General features: G+C 51.3%; 1 protein-coding gene across 1 annotated transcript; it reads right to left on the bottom strand.

Annotated features, from left to right (window-relative positions):
- Positions 1-932: 932 nt before the first annotated feature.
- On the bottom strand, positions 933-22,117 carry LOC139249328 (uromodulin-like). Its single transcript, XM_070872307.1, has 8 exons — positions 22,079-22,117; positions 19,738-19,764; positions 13,007-13,345; positions 11,418-11,587; positions 9,514-9,762; positions 5,425-5,587; positions 3,326-3,413; positions 933-1,233 (listed from the first exon to the last, which is right to left on the bottom strand). Exons 1-8 carry the CDS (start codon positions 22,115-22,117, stop codon positions 1,142-1,144), a joined length of 1,167 nt encoding a protein of 388 aa, XP_070728408.1. The 3' UTR covers positions 933-1,141.
- Positions 22,118-22,678: the final 561 nt, after the last annotated feature.

Here is a 22,678-nt window from a genome sequence, read left to right as displayed (position 1 = left end):
CAGTTTTGTGTCATCTGCAAACTTGGAGATATTACATTCAATTCCTTCATCCAAATCATTAATGTATATTGTAAAGAGCTGGGGTCCCAGCACTGAGCCCTGCGGCACTCCACTAGTCACTGCCTCCCATTCCGAAAAGGACCCGTTTATCCCGACTCTCTGCTTCCTCTATGCCAACCAATTCTCTGTCCACGCCAGTACATTACCCCCAATACAATGTGCTTTGATTTTGCACACCAATCTCTTATGTGGGACGTGCTTGCTATTGAGGGAGTGCAGTGAAGGTTCACCAGACTGATTCCCGGGATGCTTGGATTGACATACAAAGAAAGACTGGATCGACTGGGCTTATATTCACTGGCGTTTAGAAGAATGAGAGGGGATCTCATAGAAACATATAAAATTCTGACGGGACTGGACAGGTTAGATGCAGGAAGAATGTTTCCAATGTTGGGGAAGTGCAGAACCAGGGGTCACAGTCTAAGGATAAGGGGTAAGCCATTTAGGACAGAGATGAGGAGAAACGTCTTCACTCAGAGAATTGTGAACCTGTGGAATTCTCTACCACAGAAAGTTGTTGGGGCCAGTTCGTTAGATATATTCAAGAGGGAGTTAGGTGTGACCCTTACAGCTAAAGGGATCAAGGGGTATGGAGAGAAAGCAGGAATGGGGTACTGAGGGAATGATCAGCCATGATCATATTGAATGGTGGTGCAGGCTCGAAGGGCCGAATGGCCTACTCCTGCACCTATTGTCTATGTTTCTATGTTTGTATATTTCATCGACTCGTCCCCCTCACCCAAGGAATGTCCCAGACACTTTACAACATGCAATCCAATTAGTCAATTGCTGGAAGTATTTAGGAGAGAACAGACCTCTTAATGTAAAGGAAAGTATTGAGGCGAAAAATCCTTTCAATTCATGTATTTATAGAAGAGGTAGAGGTTTACACACGGTGTTTCTGTCAGGGTCATTAACAATACAGTTAACCCCGAGACATGGAGTATATCACATGCAACCACCACAGCTTCATTCATGTTTTGAATGTAATCTTTCCCCTGACATGTCTCCCCCCAATACGTCGAGACATTGTTCATTTTCAATGCTAGTATAACCGGTTCTGGAGCTTAGACCAGAAGCATCAATGCAAACATCCAATAATCGCTGCGATGCACAGAGTTGCCACGGTGACCCAGTAGGTAGGTTGCCGGGGGTGACCGCTGTTGGGTTCTGCTGTCGGTAAAACAGACACCAAGAGTGAGATATTTCACCTATCGCCATCACATATAGCCACCTTCCAAGGCAGATTGGAATTCCCCTTCAGCCCTCGCTGTAACTCATCCCCTCAAAGCACAGGCCACAAATCCGCTCTCCCTCTGCCAACTTACATAAATGTTCATCAGCGATTCCTCGTCACCGAGTGTATTCCGAACCAGCAAATGCTTTCTCATAGCATGTGATGTGCGTTCGAACCCCACCCCCGTCCGGTCGACCCTTCCAACTGACCCTCCGGAACAATAATCTCTGCGATTGGCTCAGTCGTTTTCTTCTGTAAATGTGAAATAGGTGGCATTCGGAAATTTGAAAATGGGGATTTGGCTTAATAAAATGTTCGAAATGTCAGTGACAGCTGTGGCTCAGTGAACAGTACTCACACCTTTTGTGTCAGAAGGTTCTGAGTTCAAGTCCACAAAAAATCTAAGTGGACACTCCCACTGAAGAGCTGAGGGAGCTCCGCACTGTCAGAGGGGCAGTACTGAGGGAGTGCCGCACTGTCGGAGGGGCAGTACTGAGGGAGTGCCGCACTGTCGGAGGGGCAGTGCTGAGGGAGCCCCGCACTGTTGGAGGGGCAGTACTGAGGGAGTGCTGCACTGTCGGAGGGGCAGTACTGAGGGACCGCCGTACTGTCGGAGGGGCAATACTGAGGGAGTGCTGCACTGTCAGAGGGGCAGTACTGAGGGAGTGCCGCACTGTCGGAGGGGCGGTACTGAGGGAGCGCCGCACTATCGGAGGGGCAGTACTGAGGGAGCCCCGCACTGTCGGAGGGGCAGTACTGAGGGAGCGCCGCACTGTCGGAGGGACAGTACTGAGGGAGCGCCGCACTGTCGGAGGTGCAGTACTGAGGGAGCCCCGCACTGTCGGAGGGGCAGTACTGAGGGAGTGCCGCACTGTCGGAGGGGCAGTACTGAGGGAGCCCCGCACTGTTGGAGGGGCAGTACTGAGGGAGTGCTGCACTGTCGGAGGGGCAGTACTGAGGGACCGCCGTACTGTTGGAGGGACAGTACTGAGGGAGTGCCGCACTGTCAGAGAGGCAGTACTGAGGGAGTGCCGCACTGTCGGAGGGGCGGTACTGAGGGAGCGCCGCACTGTCGGAGGGGCAGTACTGAGGGAGCCCCGCACTGTCAGAGGGGCAGTACTGAGGGAGCGCCGCACTGTCAGAGGGGCAGTACTGAGGGAGCGCCACACTGTCAGAGGGGCAGTACTGAGGGAGCGCCGCACTGTCAGAGGGGCAGTACTGAGGGAGCGCCGCACTGTCGGAGGGGTGGTACTGAGGGAGCCCCGCACTGTCGGAGGGGCAATACTGAGGGAAGGCCGCACTGTCGGAGGGGCAGTACTGAGGGAGTGCCGCACTGTCGGAGGGGCAGTACTGAGGGAGTGCCGCACTGTCAGTGGTGCCGTCTTCCCGATGAGACGTAATCGAGGTCCCGTTTGCTCTCGCAGGCGGCCCTAAAAGAGCCTTTGGTAATGTTTGGAAGAAGAGCAGGAGGGAGTTATCCCCGAGTTCTGGCGCCAATATTTATCCCTCAGTCAACATAATAAATGAACAGATGATCTGTGCCATTATCACAGGGCTGTGTGTGAGACCTTGCTGTGCGCAAATTGGCTGCCGCGTTTCCCACATTACAACACTGACTGCACTCCAAATGTACTTCATTGGCTGTAAAGCGCTTTGAGACGTCCGGTGGTCGTGAAAGGCGCTATATAAATGCAAGTCTTTATTGTTAAATGCTGATGGCTGAGGGGCTAATGTCACATGTAATGAGGCGTTGAACTGTGCAAGGAGCAGAGTCCTGGTATTACAGTCAGGTTTTGCTGAGTTGCCAGAGACCCCAATCCCGATCACCGCCCACTCAGTCCTGTCTGAGAATAGGATCGCACTCGGTTGTGATGCCTTCATAGTCGATTGCCCTGTCTGCACTCACCGTCTCGACTGCCCCGTGAAGATTAGACGCCTGGCCGCTCGGTTCCCGTGAGATGTCTCCCGGAGAGAGACAAGAACCGTCGGGGAATAAAATGGAAAACGATAAACACACAGAACACGTACCGGCCACATCTTCCACACTGACAAAGGGACCCAAGGTGACAACAGTTCCGTTGGACGTTATGCCGCCGGCTCTGTTCCTATCACATTGCTGCATTCAGAGACAAGTTATTAACAGAATAAACATTGCGTTTAGTGTCCGCTGCTAAATATTAATTCACAATAAATATTCCCTTTTTAGCAAAACCGCTGCCTTGATTTAAGCAAAACCCAGATTACACTTTAGTTTGGGTACAGGCGGGTGGGTCATTACGGGAAGAATGCGAAAATTTGGAAAATGTGACCCCCCCGAGACAGTGAGACACATTTCTCTCAATAATTTCCCTAATACTGAAGCCACAGCCCAGCTTGTCCAGCGGGGAAGCAGGAACACAGTATCTGATACCCCATCTAGAGAGAGATTGGTTCTGGGGGTCTGTCCTTTAACCCCAGGGGCAGGTAAACGCTGGCTCTAGGTCAGATGCTGCGGGTTAGAGGGGGCCGTCAATCCGACACTTTGTGCAGACAACCTGTGATATGATTGGGGCTGAACTGCGATCACCGTTTATCAGAGCGGGCAGATTACTGCAAGAATTGTTGTTATATTCCAAGGCCTCTGCTACTGTCCAATGTTATTTCACTAAGTCGCGCCTTCTTGCTTTCTAGATGGAATGGGACCCAGTGTAAAACAGCTTGTTACAGTATGTGTGTGTGTGTGTGAGTGTGTGTGTTTTTGTGTGGGGGTGTGTGTGTGGGTAAGTGTGTGTGTGAGTGTGTGTGGATGTGTGTGTGTGCGCGAGTGTGTGTGAGTGTGAGTGTGTGTGTGTGTGAGTGTGAGTGTGTGTGTTTTTGTGTGGGGGTGTGTGTGTGGGTGAGTTTGTGTGTGAGTGTGTGTGGATGTGTGGGTATGGGTATGAGTGTGAGTGTGAGTGTGTGTGTGTGCTAGTGTGTATGTGAGTGAGTGTGTGAGTGTGTGTTTGTGTGTGTGTGTTTGTGTGCGTGTGGGTGTGTGTGAGTGTGTGTTTGTGTGTGCATGTGTGTGAGTGTGTGTGTGAGAGTGTGAGTGTGTGTGTGTGATTTTGAGTGTGTGTGTGTGTGGGTGTGTGTGTGAGTGTGTGTGAGTGTGTGCGTTTTTGTGTGTGTGTGAGTGTGTGGGTGTGTGAGTGTGTGAGTGTGTGAGTGTGTGAGTGTGTGTGTGAGTGTGTGTGTGTGTGAGTGTGTGGGTATGTGTGTGAGTGTGTTGGTGTGTGTGTGTGAGTGTGGGTATGAATGTGTGGGTATGAGTGTGCGTGTGTGAGTGTGTATGTGAGTGTGTAAGTGTGTGTGTGTGGGTGAGTGTGGGTATGAGTGTGTGGGTATGAGTGTGCTTGTGTGAGTGTGTATGTGAGTGTGTAAGTGTGTGTGTGTGGGTGAGTGTGAGTGTGAGTGTGAGTATGTGTGTGTGAGTGTGTATGTGAATGTGTAAGTGTGTGTGTGGGTGAGTGTGTATGTGAGTGTGTGTGTGTGTGTGTGTGTGAGTGTGTGGGTGTGTTGGTGTGTGTGTGTGTGTGAGTGTGGGTATGAGTGTGTGGGTATGAGTGTGCGTGTGTGAGTGTGTATGTGAGTGTGTAAGTGTGTGTGTGTGGGTGAGTGTGAGTGTGGGTATGAGTGTGTGGGTATGAGTGTGCGTGTGTGAGTGTGTATGTGAATGTGTAAGTGTGTGTGTGTGGGTGAGTGTGAGTGTGAGTATGTGTGTGTGAGTGTGGGTGTGAGTGTGTGGGTATGAGTGTGAGTGTGTATGTGAGTGTGTGTGGGGGTGAATTAAGTTGGCCCAGTCAGATGAACGTTTATTAAGTCTCCTGGATGTGAATTCCAAAGATGAGATGAGTTAAATCCCTCCTATGGGCACGGACGCTGCAAGCAGACTCCTGGTGTACAATGGGCACTTGCTCAGGGAGGGGACTATGATTCTGTGACAAGGACACTTGACTGCTCGGAATAATGAGACTCTATAAGTTTGTGATTAAGGTAGATTTAGTGGGACTTAACTCTGCCTCTGACTCCCGGAGCGAAACCAGTTTCCATTTTACATCCAACTGGTCTAAAACTCAGCGGTGGTGTAACAAGAGGTCGTGGCCACTCACCACAAGGCAGGCGCTGCCCCGGACATCACACAGTTGCATCTGGCAGTGAATGTACAGCTCGCTCGCGTCACGAACAAAGCGGAATACGTTGAACGAGAAGCGGGTGACGGTGGATTGTCCATTTTCTGCGATCATCACCGAGCCATCAAGGACATTGGGGCACCTGTTCCACAGAAAAACAGAGGGGTCACAGTATGGAGGGAGGCCATTCGGACCATCGAGCCCATGCCAGCTCTCAGATGGTCCCAATCCCTCCCATCCCCCCACTCCTCCCCCCACTCCCTCCCATCCAATCGGTCCCCGCCCCTTCCCCACCCCTTCCCCGGAGCCCGGTACATCTCCCTCCTTCAGGGACGTATCCAACTCCCTTCTGAAAGTCTGCCTCCCCCACCCTCTCAGGCAGCGCAGTCCAGATCCGAACCACTCGCTGCGTAAAAAAAACGTTTCTCCTCGTGTCGCCTTTGGTTCTTCAGCCAATCGCCTTAAATCTGTGCCCTCTGGTTCTCCACCCTTCCACCAATGGGGAACAGTTTCTCTCGATCCACTTTGTCCAGACCCCTCGTGATTATGAACACCTCGATCAAATCTCCTCTCAACCTTCTCTGCTCCAATGAGAACAATCCAGAGCTTCTCCAGTCTCTCCCCGTCACTGAAGTTCCCCATCCCCGGGACCGTTCTGGTCAATCTCCCTCCCCACCCTCTCTAAGGGCTCATACCCTCCCTAAAGTGCAGGGCCCAGAATAGGACACAATCCTCCGCTTGGGGCCGAACCGGTGTTTTACATAAAGGTTCATCATAAAACCCACACTCCGTACCTGTTTCATAAAAAGCAACAATAAAAGTCAATGAAGAGGTGAAGATTATTTGCGAAGAAAGTTCTGTCGGAATATTGCAATTCCGCCGCTCCCCCCCCAGCCCCCTGCCCCCCCCCCCACCACTCTCCCCCGAGGTGATACACTCACTGGTTAACGATGAACTCCCCCTCCCCCGAGGTGATACACTCACTGGTTAACGATGAACACCCCCCTCTCCCCAGAGGTGATACACTCACTGGTTAACAATTAACTCCCCCTCCCCGGAGGTGATAAACTCACTGGTTAACGATAACTCCCTCTCCCCGGAGGTGATAAACTCACTGGTTAACGATGAACTCCCCCCTCCCCAGAGGTGATACACTCACTGGTTAACGATGAACTCCCCCTCCCCGGAGGTGATACACTCATTGGTTAATGATGAACTCCCCCCTCTCTCCGGAGGTGATACACTCATTGGTTAACAATTAACTCCCCCTCCCCGGAGGTGATACACTCACTGGTTAACGATGAACTCCCCCCTCCCCCGAGGTGATACACTCACTGGTTAACAATTAACTCCCCCTCCCCGGAGGTGATAAACTCACTGGTTAACGATGAACTCCCCCCTCCCCAGAGGTGATACACTCACTGGTTAACGATGAACTCCCCCCTCCCCGGAGATGATACACTCACTGGTTAATGATGAACTCCCTCTCCCCGGAGGTGATACACTCACTGGTTAACGATGAGGTCCCCTCTCCCCGGAGGTGATACACTCACTGGTTAACGATGAGTTTCCTCTCCCCGGAGGTGATACACTCACTGGTTAACGATGAGTTCCCTCTCCCTGGAGGTGATAAACTCACTGGTTAATGATGAACTCCCCCTCCCCGGAGGTGATAAACTCACTGGTTAATGATGAACTCCCTCTCCCCCGAGGTGATACACTCACTGGTTAACGATGAACTCCCCCCTCCCCGGAGATGATAAACTCACTGGTTAATGATGAGGTCCCCCCTCCCTGGAGGTGATACACTCACTGGTTAATGATGAACTCCCTCTCCCCGGAGGTGATACACTCACTGGTTAACGATGAGTTCCCCCCTCCCCGGAGGTGATACACTCACTGGTTAACGATGAGTTCCCTCTCCCCGGAGGTGATACACTCACTGGTTAACGATGAGTTCCCCCCTCCCCGGAGGTGATACACTCACTGGTTAACGATGAGGTCCCCCTCCCCGGAGGTGATACACTCACCGGTTAACGATGAGGTCCCCCTCCCCGGAGGTGATACACTCACTGGTTAACGATGAGGTCCCCCTCCCCGGAGGTGATACACTCACTGGTTAACGATGAGGTCCCCCTCCCCGGAGGTGATACACTCACTGGTTAACGATGAGTTCCCCCCTCCCCGGAGGTGATACACTCACTGGTTAACGATGAGGTCCCCCTCCCCGGAGGTGATACACTCACCGGTTAACGATGAGGTCCCCCTCCCCGGAGGTGATACACTCACTGGTTAACGATGAACTCCCCCCTCCCCGGAGGTGATAAACTCACTGGTTAACGATGAACTCCCCCCTCCCCGGAGGTGATACACTCACTGGTTAACGATGAACTCCCTCTCCCCGGAGGTGATACACTCACTGGTTAACGATGAACTCCCTCTCCCCGGAGGTGATACACTCACTGGTTAATGATGAACTCCCCCCTCTCCCCGGAGGTGATACACTCATTGGTTAATGATGAACTCCCTCTCCCCGGAGGTGATAAACTCACTGGTTAACGATGAGGTCCCCCCTCCCTGGAGGTGATACACTCACTGGTTAACGATGAGTTCCCCCCTCCCCGGAGGTGATACACTCACTGGTTAACGATGAGTTCCCCCTCCCCGGAGGTGATACACTCACCGGTTAACGATGAGTTCCCTCTCCCCGGAGGTGATACACTCACTGGTTAACGATGAGTTCCCCCCTCCCCGGAGGTGATACACTCACTGGTTAATGATGAACTCCCCCCTCCCCGGAGGTGATACACTCACTGGTTAACGATGAGTTCCCTCTCCCCGGAGGTGATACACTCACTGGTTAACGATGAGTTCCCCCCTCCCCGGAGGTGATACACTCACTGGTTAACGATGAACTCCCCCCTCCCCGGAGGTGATACACTCACTGGTTAACGATGAGTTCCCTCTCCCCGGAGGTGATACACTCACTGGTTAACGATGAGTTCCCCCCTCCCCGGAGGTGATACACTCACTGGTTAACGATGAGTTCCCCCTCCCCGGAGGTGATACACTCACTGGTTAACGATGAACTCCCCCCTCCCCGGAGGTGATACACTCACTGGTTAACGATGAGTTCCCTCTCCCCGGAGGTGATACACTCACTGGTTAACGATGAGTTCCCTCTCCCCGGAGGTGATACACTCACTGGTTAACGATGAGTTCCCCCCTCCCCGGAGGTGATACACTCACTGGTTAACGATGAACTCCCCCTCCCCAGAGGTGATACACTCACTGGTTAACGATGAGTTCCCCCTCCCCGGAGGTGATACACTCACCGGTTAACGATGAGGTCCCTCTCCCCGGAGGTGATACACTCATTGGTTAATGATGAACTCCCTCTCCCCGGAGGTGATAAACTCACTGGTTAACGATGAGGTCCCCCCTCCCCGGAGGTGATACACTCATTGGTTAATGATGAGTTCCCTCTCCCCGGAGGTGATACACTCACTGGTTAACGATGAGTTCCCTCTCCCCGGAGGTGATACACTCACTGGTTAACGATGAACTCCCCTCTCCCCGGAGGTGATACACTCACTGGTTAACGATGAGGTCCCTCTCCCCGGAGGTGATACACTCACTGGTTAACGATGAGGTCCCCCTCCCCGGAGGTGATACACTCACTGGTTAACGATGAACTCCCCCTCCCCGGAGGTGATACACTTACTGGTTAACGATGAGGTCCCTCTCCCCGGAGGTGATACACTCACTGGTTAACGATGAGGTCCCTCTCCCCGGAGGTGATACACTCACTGGTTAATGATGAACTCTCTCTCCCCGGAGGTGATACACTCACTGGTTAACGATGAACTCCCCCTCCCCGGAGGTGATACACTCACTGGTTAATGATGAACTCTCTCTCCCCGGAGGTGATACACTCACCGGTTAACGATGAACTCCCCCTCCCCGGAGGTGATACACTCACTGGTTAATGATGAACTCTCTCTCCCCGGAGGTGATAAACTCACTGGTTAATGATGAACTCTCTCTCCCCGGAGGTGATACACTCACTGGTTAACGATGAGGTCCCACTGTGTGGCTGATGTTGGCTCCCTGCCCGGAGTCGCCCAGCAGTTGGTCATCGTCAGCACGAACCGCTCAGCGTCTATCCCCGACACGATGATCCCCATGTAGATTTTGTCATTCACATCCAGCAGGATCGGCGTCTGAGTGAACGGCTGACTGTAACCAGGGTCCTGGTAAACAAGCATCTTTGTTTCGAAAGACCCATCGCCCGATGGTAAAGTGATGTTTATAATACTGGGGAAAATAATGTCGGTATCATTGGAATCAGCATCACCGTAACTTCTGGAACACCATATGCGGAACAGGTGGATTTTGCTTTAATACTCCATGGCTCGTGAATCCACATGGACACCCACTCCCACCCCAACACCCTGCCTACTCGTCAGGCGAATCAAAGCGATGTATTAATTTAGGGCCTGACCAAAGTTGAACTGTTTCTCTCTCCACAGGTGCTGTCTGAACTTCTCAGTATTCTCAGCATTTTTATTAATATCTCTTTTACCTTTTGGGGGCAGATATTAATGCAATTCCTTTTGAGAATCGGTTCCTCCTCTCACCCATCTCGAGGCGGTAAAAAATAACTTCTGATATCTAATTGTCACCATGTTATTTTCAACATGATTGATTTTTGTACAACCCAAACATTTTTGTGATTGACAGTAACAGTGATTCCTTCTCATGATAACAGCCACTCATTTTGTCTAAAATTGTCGCAATCTGTTTCATGCCTCACTTTTTAACAGTTCATTCGTGGAGTGTGGGCATCGCTGGTGAGATCAGCATTTATTGTCCCTCCCTAAACTGCGATGCTGAGTGAAGTATCCACCACGTCACCTATAAGGCCAGACCGGGTAAGGATGCAAAGATTTCCTTCCTTCTGACTTTCATAGAAACATAGAAACATAGAAAATAGGTCCAGGAGTCGGCCATTCGGCCCTTCGAGCCTGCACCACCATTCAATATGATCATGGCTGATCATGTAACTTCAGTACCCCATTCCTGCTTTCTCTCCATACCCCTTGATCCCTTTAGCCGTAAGGGCCACATCTAACTCCCTCTTGAATATATCTAACGAACTGGTCTCAACAACTTTCTGTGGTAGAGAATTCCACATGTTCACAATTCTCTGAGTGAAGAAGTTTCTCCTCATCTCGGTCCTAAATGGCTTACTCCTTATCCTTAGACTGTGACCCCTGGTTCTGGACTTCCCCAACATCGGGAACATTCTTCCTGCATCTAACCTGTCCAATCCCGACAGGTTTTATATGTTTCCCCTCTCATTCTTCTAAATTCCATTGAATATAAGCCTAGTCGATCCAGTCTTTCTTCATATGTCAGTCCGGCTGTCCCGGGAGTCAGTCTGGTGAACCTTCGCTGCACTCCCTCAATAGCAAGAATGTCCTTCCTCAGATTAGGAGACCAAAACTGAACACAATATTCCAGGTGAGGCCTCACCAAGGCCCTGTACAATTGCGGTAAGACCTCCCTGCTCCTATACTCAAATCCTCTCGCTATGAAGGCCAACATGCCATTTGCCTTCTTCACCGCCTGCTGTACCTGCATGCCAACTTTCAATGACTGATATACCATGACACCCAGGTCTCGTTGCACCTCCCCTTTTCCTAATCTGCTGGCATTCAGATAATATTCTGCCTTCCTGTTTTTGCACTGAAGTGGATAACCTCACATTTATCCACATTATACTGCATCTGCCATGCATTTGCCCACTCACCTAACCTGTCCAAGTCACCCTGCAGCCTCTTAGCATCCTCCTCACAGCTCACACCACCACCCAGCTTAGTGTCATCTGCAAACTTGGAGATATTACACTCAATTCCTTTGTCTAAGTCATTAATGTATATTGTAAATAGCTGGGGTCCCAGACTTACCTTTGCACCGCGGAGATGATGACTGATGAGGACACATTGATGGTCAGAGGATAAGCACATGAGAAGCTCATGGTAAAATTGTGTTTCCTGGTGATGACTGCCCCGGACTCGGAGCTGACCTGGGCTGCACCTCTGATCGTGTTGGAATATATGAAGTGTGTGCTGTTCACCTTGATGTACACGAACAGTCAGTCAGGTTTAAACATTCAGCAGCTGGTGAATAAGTAGATTTATCCGCTCACCCAATTTATCTTCCTCCCTGTCATGAAGGTACTGATACAGTTTGAAGGGCACCACCCCCCCACAACGTGAGCGTTATTGAGATCCGTCCTCCCCCCAAATGGGAGCTTGATCCGACTTTCTCTGCCAGGCGGCCACAGGAGTCCCTCTGACTGGGCCTTGATCAGGTCGAATTTTACCCCCATGTCATAGAAACATAGAAAATAGGTGCAGGAGTAGGCCATTTGGCCCTTCGAACCTGCACCACCATTCAATGTGATCATGGCTGATCATTCACCTCAGTACCCCATTCCTGCTTTCGCTCCATACTCCCTGATCTTTTTAGCCATAAGGGTCACATCTAACTCCCTTTTGAATATATCCTATGAACCGGCCCCAACAACTCTCTGTGGTAGAGAATTCCACAGGTTCACCACTCTCTGAGTGAAGAAGTTTCTCCTCATCTCGGTCCTAAATGGCTTACCCCTTATCCTTAGACTGTGACCCCTGGTTCTGGACTTCCCCAACATCGGGAACATTCTTCCTGCATCTAACCTGTCCAGTCCCGTCAGACTTTTACATGTTTCTATGAAATCCCCTCTCATTCTTCTAAATTCCAGTGTATATAAGCCCAGTCAATCCAGTCTTTCTTCATATGACAGTCCTGCCATCCCGGGAATCAGTCTGGTGAACCTTTGCTGCACTCCCTCAGTAGCAAGAACGTCCTTCCTCGGATTAGGAGAACAAAACTGAACACAATACTCCAGGTGAGGTCTCACCAAGGCCCTGTACAACTGCAGTAAGACCTCCCTGCTCCTATACTCAAATCCCCTCGCTATGAAGGCCAACATACCATTTGCCTTCTTCACCGCCTGCTGTACCTGCATGCCAACCTTCAATGACTGATGTACCATGACACCCGCTATAACTGCCCGGCTAGGACACACAAGTCTACATGCCTACAAGCTCACAACCATCCCACCCACTGGGGTCTGAGACACCTCCAGGCCGAGAGAGCTCTCAGTGCTGGATGTCAAATAGCAGGGAGTGAAGTTTTGCAGCAATGGCAGGTACGTTGATCTGAAACTGTGAACTGTATGAGTGCAATACGCCACCTGGCCAGTAGATGGGAGTGTTGCACCACATATACTCCCTTCTGTCTCTGAATGCGGCAGACATTGAATTTCTTATCAGTAAAATATGAGACTCCCCCTTTCCCCCTGCTGTTGTAAACATCAGGCGCTTTCCAACCTGAACCAGGCGTGCTGAGGTCATTTAGACCCTCACCCGCTCCCAGTCAGCAGCTTCAGCAAACAGAAGGAAGGCTGCAACCCTTCCCTAACCCTAACCCCAAGTTGAATTGCACCCACCTCCAGGCTGTTGCCGCAAGTTATCCTGTTACTGGCGAATGCAAACACCACGCGGCCCTGGCGAACAACCCCCACACAACTGGGGTCGTTCAGGTGCAAGGCGCGGCTGGAGAATCCGGCATCAAACAGCATGCAGCGGGACAGGGACACGGCGCTGTCCGAACCCTGACACGTCAAGGCATAGTCTGCAAACCAAAGAGTGCACACATTACAAACTGGATTGTAATCAGAGGCAGCGAAATCTGGAGTGGTCTGCGTACATCTGAAGGGCCCCCGCGCCTCGGGGTGGGATATCTCGGCCTCGGAGGGGCAGCGGCACCGAGTCACCAGGACCTGGGGCTGCAAGGGTTAAACTGCAAGGCCAGATCGCACGGACTAGGCTGGTATTACCCGCACTACAGGAGATTGAGGGGTGATCTAGTCGCGGTGTTTCAATTGTTGAAAGCATTCGATAGGGTCGATCGAGAGAAGCAATTTCCTCTGGTGTGGGGGCTGGGAGGGGACGGGGGCGGGGGGGGGGGGGTGATCAAGAACGCGGGGACAGAACCTTACAATTAGCGCTCGTCCATTTCGGGAAGGAAATCTGGAGGGAGTTTTATTTTAACACGAAGGGGAGCGACAATCTGGAACAGTCCTCCTAAAGGCTGAGGTTTCTGAGGTGGGGGGGGGGGAGGAGGGGCAATTGGAGGTATCAAGACTGAGACGGATTGATTGGTATCAAAGGATATGGACCAAAGGCGGGTGGATGGAGTTGAGATACAGCTCAGCCATGATCTGATTGCATGTCAGAACAGGCTCGAGGGGCTGAATGGGCCTCCTCCTGTTCCTGTGTAACAGGCTCGAGGGGCTGAATGGGCCTCCTCCTGTCCCTGTGTAACAGGCTCGAGGGGCTGAATGGGCCTCCTCCTGTTCCTGTGTAACAGGCTCGAGGGGCTGAATGGGCCTCCTCCTGTCCCTGTGTAACAGGCTCGAGGGGCTGAATGGGCCTCCTCCTGTTCCTGTGTAACAGGCTCGAGGAGCTGAATGGGCCCCCTCCTGTTCCTGTGTAACAGGCTCGAGGGGCTGAATGGGCCACCTCCTGTTCCTGTGTAACAGGCTCGAGGGGCTGAATGGGCCTCCTCCTGTCCCTGTGTAACAGGCTCGAGGGGCTGAATGGGCCTCCTGTTCCTGTGTAACAGGCTCGAGGGGCTGAATGGGCCTTCTCCTGTTCCTGTGTAACAGGCTCGAGGGGCTGATTGGGCCTCCTGTTCCTGTGTAACAGGCTCGAGGGGCTGAATGGGTCTCCTCCTGTTCCTGTGTAACAGGCTCGAGGGGCTGAATGGCCTCCTCCTGTTCCTGTGTAACAGGCCCGAGGGGCTGAATGGGCCTCCTCCTGTTCCTGTGTAACAGGCTCGAAGGGCTGAATGGGCCCCCTCCTGTTTCTGTGTAATAGGCTCGAGGGGCTGAATGGCCTCCTCCTGTTCCTGTGTAACAGGCTCGAGGGGCTGAATGGGCCTTCTCCTGTTCCTGTGTAACAGGCTCGAGGGGCTGAATGGGCCTCCTGTTCCTGTGTAACAGGCTCGAGGGGCTGAATGGGCCTTCTCCTGTTCCTGTGTAACAGGCTCGAGGGGCTGAATGGGCCTCCTGTTCCTGTGTAACAGGCTCGAGGGGCTGAATGGCCTCCTCCTGTTCCTGTGTAACAGGCTCGAGGGGCTGAATGGGCCTCCTCCTGTTCCTGTGTAACAGGCTCGAGGGGCTGAATGGGTCTCCTCCTGTTCCTGTGTAACAGGCTCGAGTGGCTGAATGAGCCTCCTGATAACTTTGTCACTTGATTCTCACTGGATCTCATCTGATCATATCACTCAAAGCGTGTTGTTAATATCGAGCGGAGTTATGCTGAATCTGTCGAGTGACTCGGAACAGATGAATTTTTTGGGCAACATTTGGAGGAAATTGCAATCTGCAATTCCTCAGGCATGAAGGTTTTTAATTTTATTCTGGAGATACGAATGGATTGAATTAGTGTTACTAATTTGCTAACCTGTGGAACCTTTGGCCCGAGCACACAGGACTGTGTTTGAGGGGATGTATTAAAGCCGGAGACGAGTCCGACTCACCGTAAGGCTCGCTGCTCCCGCTGACAGACATATTGGTGCACACACAACCGAACTGTCCATGTCGCTCTGCGCACTGCTCTCTCTCGCCACACGATTGTTCCAGACAAGCCTCCGGCAAAACTGAAGGAACGGAAACAGAAAATACCATTGTATTGGTGAGAAAGGTTGGGTAAGACCCACTACCGCCAGCGGTAATGGTGTAAAGGACAGGCCATTGTTTGCAAAGGTGACAGTTCAGAAAATGTCCTGAAAGACTGCGATCAGTTTTGATTATATTGGAGAGCAGAACTGTATTAACAAAGCAACCAGAAGAACCGAGCTCATCCCCATCGTGTCAGCCTAACATCCAAAATCCGTGTTGTCCCTACCCTGGGAGTGTTTGATGGGACAGTGTAGCGGGAGCTTTACTCTATATCTAACCCCGTGCTGTACCTGCCCTGGGAGTGTGTGATGGGACAGTGTAGCGGGAGCTTTACTCTGTATCTAACCCCCTGTACCAGCACTGGGAGTGTGTGATGGGACAGTGTAGAGGGAGCTTTACTCTATATCTAACCCCCTGTACCTGCCCTGGGAGTGTTTGATGGCACAGTTTAGGGGGAGCTTTACTCTGTATCTAACCCCCTGTACCTGCCCTGGGAGTGTTTGATGGGAGAGTGCAGAGAGAGCTTTACTCTGTATCTAAACCCGTGCTGTACCTGCCCTGGGAATGTTTGATGGGTCAATGTAGAGGGAGCTTTATTCTGAATCTAACCCCGTGCTGTAACTATCCTGGGAGTGTGTAGATGGGGCGTTACTCTGTATCTAACATCGTGCTGTACCTGCCCTGGGAGTGTTTGATGGGACAGTGTAGCGGGAGCGTTACTCTGTATCTAACCCCGTGCTGTACCTGCCCTGGGATTGTGTGATGCGACAGTGTAGAGGGGGCGTTACTCTGTATCTAACCCCGTGCTGTACCTGCCCTGGGAGTGTTTGATGGGATAGTGTAGAGGGAGCTTTACGCTGTATCTAACCCCTATACCTGCCCTGAGAGTGTGTTATGGGACAGCGTGGAGGGAGCTTTATTCTGTATCTAACCCTCCTGTATCTGCCCTGGCAGTGTTTGATGGGACAGTGTAGAGGGAGCTTTACTCTGTATCTAACGCCATGCTGTACCTGCCCTGGGAGTGTTTGATGGGACAGTGTAGAGGGAGCTTTACTCTGTATCTAACCCCGTGCAGTACCTGTCCTGGGAGTGTTAAGTGGGACAATGTAGAGGGAGCTTTAATCTGTATCTAACGCCGTGCTGCACCTGCCCTGGGAGTCTTTGATGGGACAATGTAGAGGGAGATTGACTCTGTATCTAACCCTGTGCTGTTAGTGCCCTGGGAGTGTTTGGTGGGACAGTGTAGAGGGAGCTTTACTCTGTATTTAACTCTCCTATACTTGCCCTGGGAGTGTTTGAGGGGACAGTGTAGAGGGAGCTTTACTCTGTATCTCACCACGTGCTGCACCTGCCAGTGAGTGTTTTAATGGGACAGTGTAGAGGGAGCTTTACTCTGTATCTAACCCCCTGTACTTACCCTCCGAGTGTTTGATTGCACAGTGTAGAGGGAGCTTTACTGTGTATCTCACCCCGTGCTGTACTGCCCTGGGATTGTTTGATGGGTCAGTGCAGAGGGAGCTTTACTCTGTATCTCACGCCGAGCTGGACCTGCCCTGGGAGTGTTTGATGGGACAGTGTAGAGGGCAGTTTGCTCTGTATCTAACCCCCTGTACCTGCCCTGAGAGTGTGTCGTGGGACAGCGTAGAGGGAGCTTTATCCTATATCTAACCCTCCTGTGCCTGACCTGGCTGTGTTTGATCGGGACACTGTAGAGGGAGATTGACTCTCTATCTAACCCCGTGCTGTACCTGCCCTGGAAGTGTTTGGTGGTACAGTGTAGAGGGAGCTTTAGTCTGTATCTAACCCCATGTACCAGCCCTGTGAGTGTTTGATGGGACAGTGTAGAGGGAGCTTTAGTCTGTATCTAACCCCATGTACCAGCCCTGTGAGTGTTTGATGGGACAGTGTAGACGGAGCTTTACTCTGTATCTGACGCCTTGCATCTGCCCTGCGAGTGTTTGATGAGACAGCGTAGAGGGGGCTTTACTCTGTATCTAACCCGCTGTACCTGCCCTGGGAGTGTTTGATGGGGACAGTGCAGAGGGACCTTTACTCTGTATCTAGCACCGCGGTATACCTCCCTTGGGAGTGTTTGATGGGACAGTGTCGGGAGAGCTTTACCCTCTATCTAACCCCCTGTACCTGCCCTGGGAGTGTTTGATGAGGCAGTGTAGAGGCAGCTTTACTCTAAATCTAACCCCGTGCTGTGCCTGCCCTGTGAGTGTTTGATGGGACAGTTTAGAGGGAACTTTACTCTGTGGCTAACCCTCCTGTACCTGCCCTGGGAGTGTTTGATGGGACAGTGTAGAGGGAGCTTTACTCTGTATCTAACCCCCTGTACCAGCCCTGTGAGTGTTTGATGGGACAGTGTAGAGGGAGCTTTACTCTGTATCTAACCCCCTGTACCTGCCCTGGGAGTGTTTGATGGGACAGTGTAGAGGGAGCTTTACTCGGTATCTAACCCCGTGGTGTACCTGACCTCGGATTGTTTGATGGGACATTGTCGGGGGAGCTTTAGTCTGTATCTAACCCCCTGTATCTGCCCTGGGAGTGTTTGATGGGTCAGTGCAGAGGGAGCTTTACTCTGTATCTCACGCCGAGCTGGACCTGCCCTGGGAGTGTTTGCTGGGGCAGTATAGAGGGAGCCTTACTCTGTATCTAACCCCCTTTACCTGCTCTGGGAGTGTTTGATGGGACAGTGTAGAGGGAGCTTTACTCTGTATCTAACCCGTGCTGTACCTGCCCTGGGAGTGTTTGATGGGACATTGTCGGGGGAGCTTTAGTCTGTATCTAACCCCCTGTACCTGCCCTGGGAGTGTTTGATGGGACAGTGTAGAGGGAGCTTTACTCTGTATCGTACCCCCTGTACCTGCCCTGGGAGTGTTTGATGGGACAGTGTAGAGGGAGCTTTACTCTGTATCTAACCCCCTGTATCTGCCCTGGGAGTGTTTGATGGGTCAGTGTAGAGGGAGCTTTACTCTGTATCTAACCCCCTGTAGCTGCCCTGGGATTGTTCGATGGGACACTATAGCGGGAGCTTTATTCTGTATCTAACCCGTGCTGTACCTGCCCTGGGAGTGTTTGATGGGACAGTGTACAGGGAGCTTTAATCTGCATCTAACCCCCTTTACCTGCCCTGGGAGTGTTTGATAATGACACCAAGTGCCTTTTACTCACCATTGCTGTTCTCACCTATATGTGCACACAATTAATTTAAAACTAACTGGGGTAAGATATTCATCTTCTGGCATGGAGCGTGCTGCAGAGAGGCTATGGCCGGAAAACTTGCTGCAATTTGTAAAAAATGAATGCTGGGAAGCAATTGGTGACGAAGAGGAAAACATTCGATTCAAGTGAAAAATGGTGGCTTTCGTTAAGATGTGGGAGAAGAGACTCACAGATCGGACATAGGGAGGGAGGGAGAGTTTAATCTGGCTGACAAAGAGCAGCAATGATTGGCATTATAAGCTTACCTGAAGGGGTCGGCGTGCTGAACGCTGGAAAAGATTTATAATTCAAGAGTGAACACCTTCGACCAGGACTAACAGATCTGCTTCGAGACAGTAAATATACCGCCCCGTTCTCACTGAACTACAAGATAAACCTTCCCTCAAACAGTCAGCGGCTCCTTGTGGGGGAAAGGTGCACATTTTAATCATATCTTTTGATAATTTGGGAAACCACCTGCGTATTTATATCATGAATGAATGATGGGTGAGGGTTCGTGTAAGAGGCGAGTGACGGGGCACATCAGAGTCTCCTGGAATCCTGCGACTGATGTCAGGGACTGGTTGGGAATTCCCCAGTGACATTCCCACCGTGAGCTGCCGTGTTTTGCCCACACCACCCCGGCACCCCGCTGCATGTTGTTGGGACAGGGTGCTGCAATCTGTGGGAGGTCAGGCCTAGAGGTCAGTATTTGGGTCAGACCCCTACCTGCCCCCCTCCCCATTCGCTAATATTTCTTTGAGTGGACATTTCGACAAACACGTTCAAGAGAGGAACTCTCCAACGCAGGGCGACCAGGGAAGAGTCTCCGGGATAAGGGGTTGGCCATTTAGGACTGAGATGAGGAGGAATTTCTTCAGTCAGAGGCTGGTGAATCTTTGGAATTCTCTGCCCTCGAGGACTGTGGAGTCTGAGGCGTTGAGTATAGTCAAGGTTGAGATAGATAGATTTTTGGATATTAAGGGAATCGAGGGATCGGGCGGGAAAGTGGAGTTGAGGTCGAAGATCAGCCGTGATCTCATTGAATGGCGGAGCGCTCGAGGGGCCGAATGGCCGACTCCTACTCCTAATTCTTATGGTTTGATGTAAGAAAGGCGCAATTGGCTCATTAACGCCACTTCTTCCCCATGCCGCATACCCCAGTCCTGCCTCCCTCCCCACTCCCAATATTGCTATCTTCCCAACCGCCCCCCCACCCCGTCACCCCGCCGCCTGTCAATCAGAGCAGGTCGTTCCACAAACACCTTTGTGTTTTGTACACTTACCTTGGGCAGTGGTGGCTGCGGTGAACTCTGCAACAAATCAGAAATGTTATTTAACTTAATTCACCAAAGCACAGAATCAGGAAAGAGATTGTGCCGAGACATTGAACCCGAGGATATACAGAGAGGTATTTGTTAAAAGGCAGAATTTGCATGTAACAAAACGCTTTACAGACAATTAAGCATTTTGGAACTGTTGTAGGAAAGCTGTCAATTTCAGCACAGCAAGCTCCCACAAACAGTAATGAGGTTAATGACCAGATAACATATTTTTTGTGATGTAGAGTACTTGATAAATATTAATCGCAGGTCACCTAGGAGAACTCCATGCTCTTCCTATAGTGCCACAACATATTTTACGACCACTTGAAAGGGCAGATTCTGCCTCGGTTTAACATCTCGTCTGAAAGTCAACTCCTCTCTACTGCCCCTCTGACAGTGCAGCATTCCTTCAGTACCGACCCTCCGACAGTGCGGCGCTCCCTCAGTACTGCCCCTCTGACAGTGCGGCGCTCCCTCAGTACTGCCCCTCCAACAATGCAGCACTCCCTCAGTACTGCCCCTCTGACAGTGCGGTAGTCCTTCAGTACTGCCCCTCCAACAAATTGGTGCTCCCTCAGTACTGCCACTCCAACAATGCGGCACTCCCTCAGCTCTGACCCTGCGACAGTGCAGCACTCCCTCAGTACCGCTCCTCCAATTGTGGGGCGCTCCCTCAGTACCACCCCTCTGACAGTGCAGTGCTCCCTCAGTACCACACCTCCAGCAGTGCACCGCTCCCTCAGTATTGTCCCTCCAACAGTGCAGCGCTTCCTCAGTGCTACCACTCTGAGAGTGCGGCGCTCCCTCAGTACTGCCCCTCCAACAGTGCGCGCTCCGTCAGTATTTTTGCTTTGACAGTGCAGCGCTTCCTCGGTACTGCCCCTCTGACAGTGTGGCGCTCCCTCAGCACTGCCCCTCCGACATTACGGTGTTTCCTCGGTATTGCCCCTCCGATAGTGCGGTGCTCCCTCAGTATCGCCCCTCCGACGTTGCGGCACTCCCTCAGTACCACCCCTCCGAGAGTGCGGTGCTCCATCAGTACTGCCCTTCCAACAGTGCGGCACTCCCTCAGTACCGCCCCTCCAAGAGTGCGGTGCGCCCTCAGTACTGCCCTTCCAACAGTGTAACACTCCCTCAGTATTGCATTGGGAATGTCATCCTAGATTTTTTGCTGAGATCTAACGGTGTGGGACTTGAACCTTTGAACTTGTGACCCACTGAACTTCAGCTAACACCTTATTCAACTGAAAGTAAATATAGATAAAGACATTTTCCTTGTGCGACCCTGAGTTGCTGACCATGGATTTATACCCAGATACAGAAAGGTTGAAACGATTTGGTTTCTGGTGGTCTCAATTAGTATTGCAGATAAAACATGAAGAGAAATTTCCGGCTGGTGGAGTCTGTCTGTTGGGCGCTAAATGTGTTGCAATAAATGAGGAAAGGTTAGCATTTGTCTGGTCCAGCAGGTGTAATGTTGGGAATTCTTCACCGTACTGTACCAGTATATCTGAATGTTAATAATGTTAGTTTTTTAAATTCATTCCTGGAATGTATGCGTTGCTGGCCAGGCCGGCATTTATTGCCCATCCCTATTGGCCCCTTGAGAAGGTGGTGGTGAGCCACCTTCTTTAACCGCTGCAGTCCATGTGGTAAAGATGCTCCCACAGTTCTGTAAGGGAGGGAGTTCCAGGATTGTGACCCAGTGACGATGAAGGAACGGCCGATATATTTCCAAGTCACGATGGTGTGTGACTGGGAGGGGAACATGGAGGTGGTGGTGTTCCCATGGACCTGCTGCCCTTGTCCCTCGAGGCGGGTAGAGGTCGTGGGTTTGGGAAGTGCTGCCGAAGAAGCCTTGGCGAGTTGCTGCAGTGCATCTTGTAGACGGTGCACACTGCAGCCACGTGCGCCGGTGGTGGAGGGAGTGAATATTGAAGGTGGTGGGTAGCGTGCCGATCAAGCGGGCTGCTTTGTCCTGGATAGTGTCGAGCTCCTCGAGTGTTGTTGGAGCTGCACTCATTCAGGCAAGTGGGGAGTGTTCCATCACACTCCTGACTTGCGCCTTGTCGATGGTGGAAAGGCTTTGGAGAGTCACGAGGTGAGATATACGCTGCATATATCACATTTATTACTCAAATATGTATAAACATGAATTAGATTTTGAATAGCAATAATAGATCTTTCCCAACTTACCCAGGTATATTAAGATTTTTATTATTAAGGACGAATCCATCATGGGATAAAAGTCCTGGAAGAGAAATAGTAAGATTTGTCAAATGGCACCAGCTCACAGACCAACCTTTGTGGCAGAGAATCCCTCAATCACTGGGTGCCACATATGCTCAATTCGGGCAGCATTTAGTTACCATGTTTGTGGTGCTGGTATTTACAATTAATCAGCAGCGATTCACTCAACTCCGAATTAGATGGTGAACACCAGGATTTGAGCACCGAATCTCCAGTACTGAGCGAGTCTTGGACGGTGGGCGGAGCTGAAATTCAGATGAGACATTGGGGGTAAACATAGAAAATAGGAGCAGAATTAGGCTATTCAGCCATTCGAGCCTGCACCCCATTCAACTAGTCGGTAATTTTAACCTAACTTCACGGGAAACCCATCTAATGGGATGGAACGCCGGTTTTGGGCCAAATATTGCCCTCCATTGACTTTAACAAAGAGTGAAATCGGGCAGTTTGTATAAAACAGCGTTGTACCCGATCTCCTCAGTCTCCCGACAGGTGAAAATAGCCCGGTTAAAATAAGGCGCCATCTGCCGATTCAAAATGGCAAAGTTGGAGGGAAGAGCAGGGGAGTTCTCCCAGCATCCTGGCCAACAATGAAATATTAACCCACACCTCCAGAAACAGATTAACTGGTCATCTGTTGCACCGGCTGTGG

This window comes from Pristiophorus japonicus, unplaced genomic scaffold (genome assembly GCF_044704955.1).
Source record: "Pristiophorus japonicus isolate sPriJap1 unplaced genomic scaffold, sPriJap1.hap1 HAP1_SCAFFOLD_304, whole genome shotgun sequence".
Classification (NCBI taxonomy): domain Eukaryota; kingdom Metazoa; phylum Chordata; class Chondrichthyes; family Pristiophoridae; genus Pristiophorus; species Pristiophorus japonicus.
Note: the sequence above shows the minus strand (reverse complement) of the source record. Positions and strands in the feature narration are given on the sequence as shown.

Excerpts from the sequence above, each read along its gene's own strand:
- LOC139249328 (XM_070872307.1), bottom strand. The coding sequence starts at position 22,117 with ATGTGGCACCCAGTGATTGAGGGATTCTCTGCCACAAAG. Across the intron at positions 13,346-19,737 it reads CGCAGCCACCACTGCCCAAG|CCCCAGGTCCTGGTGACTCG; the intron begins GTAAGTGTACAA and ends TAACCCTTGCAG. Across the intron at positions 1,234-3,325 it reads CAGTGTGGAAGATGTGGCCG|CAGAACCCAACAGCGGTCAC; the intron begins GTACGTGTTCTG and ends TTTTACCGACAG.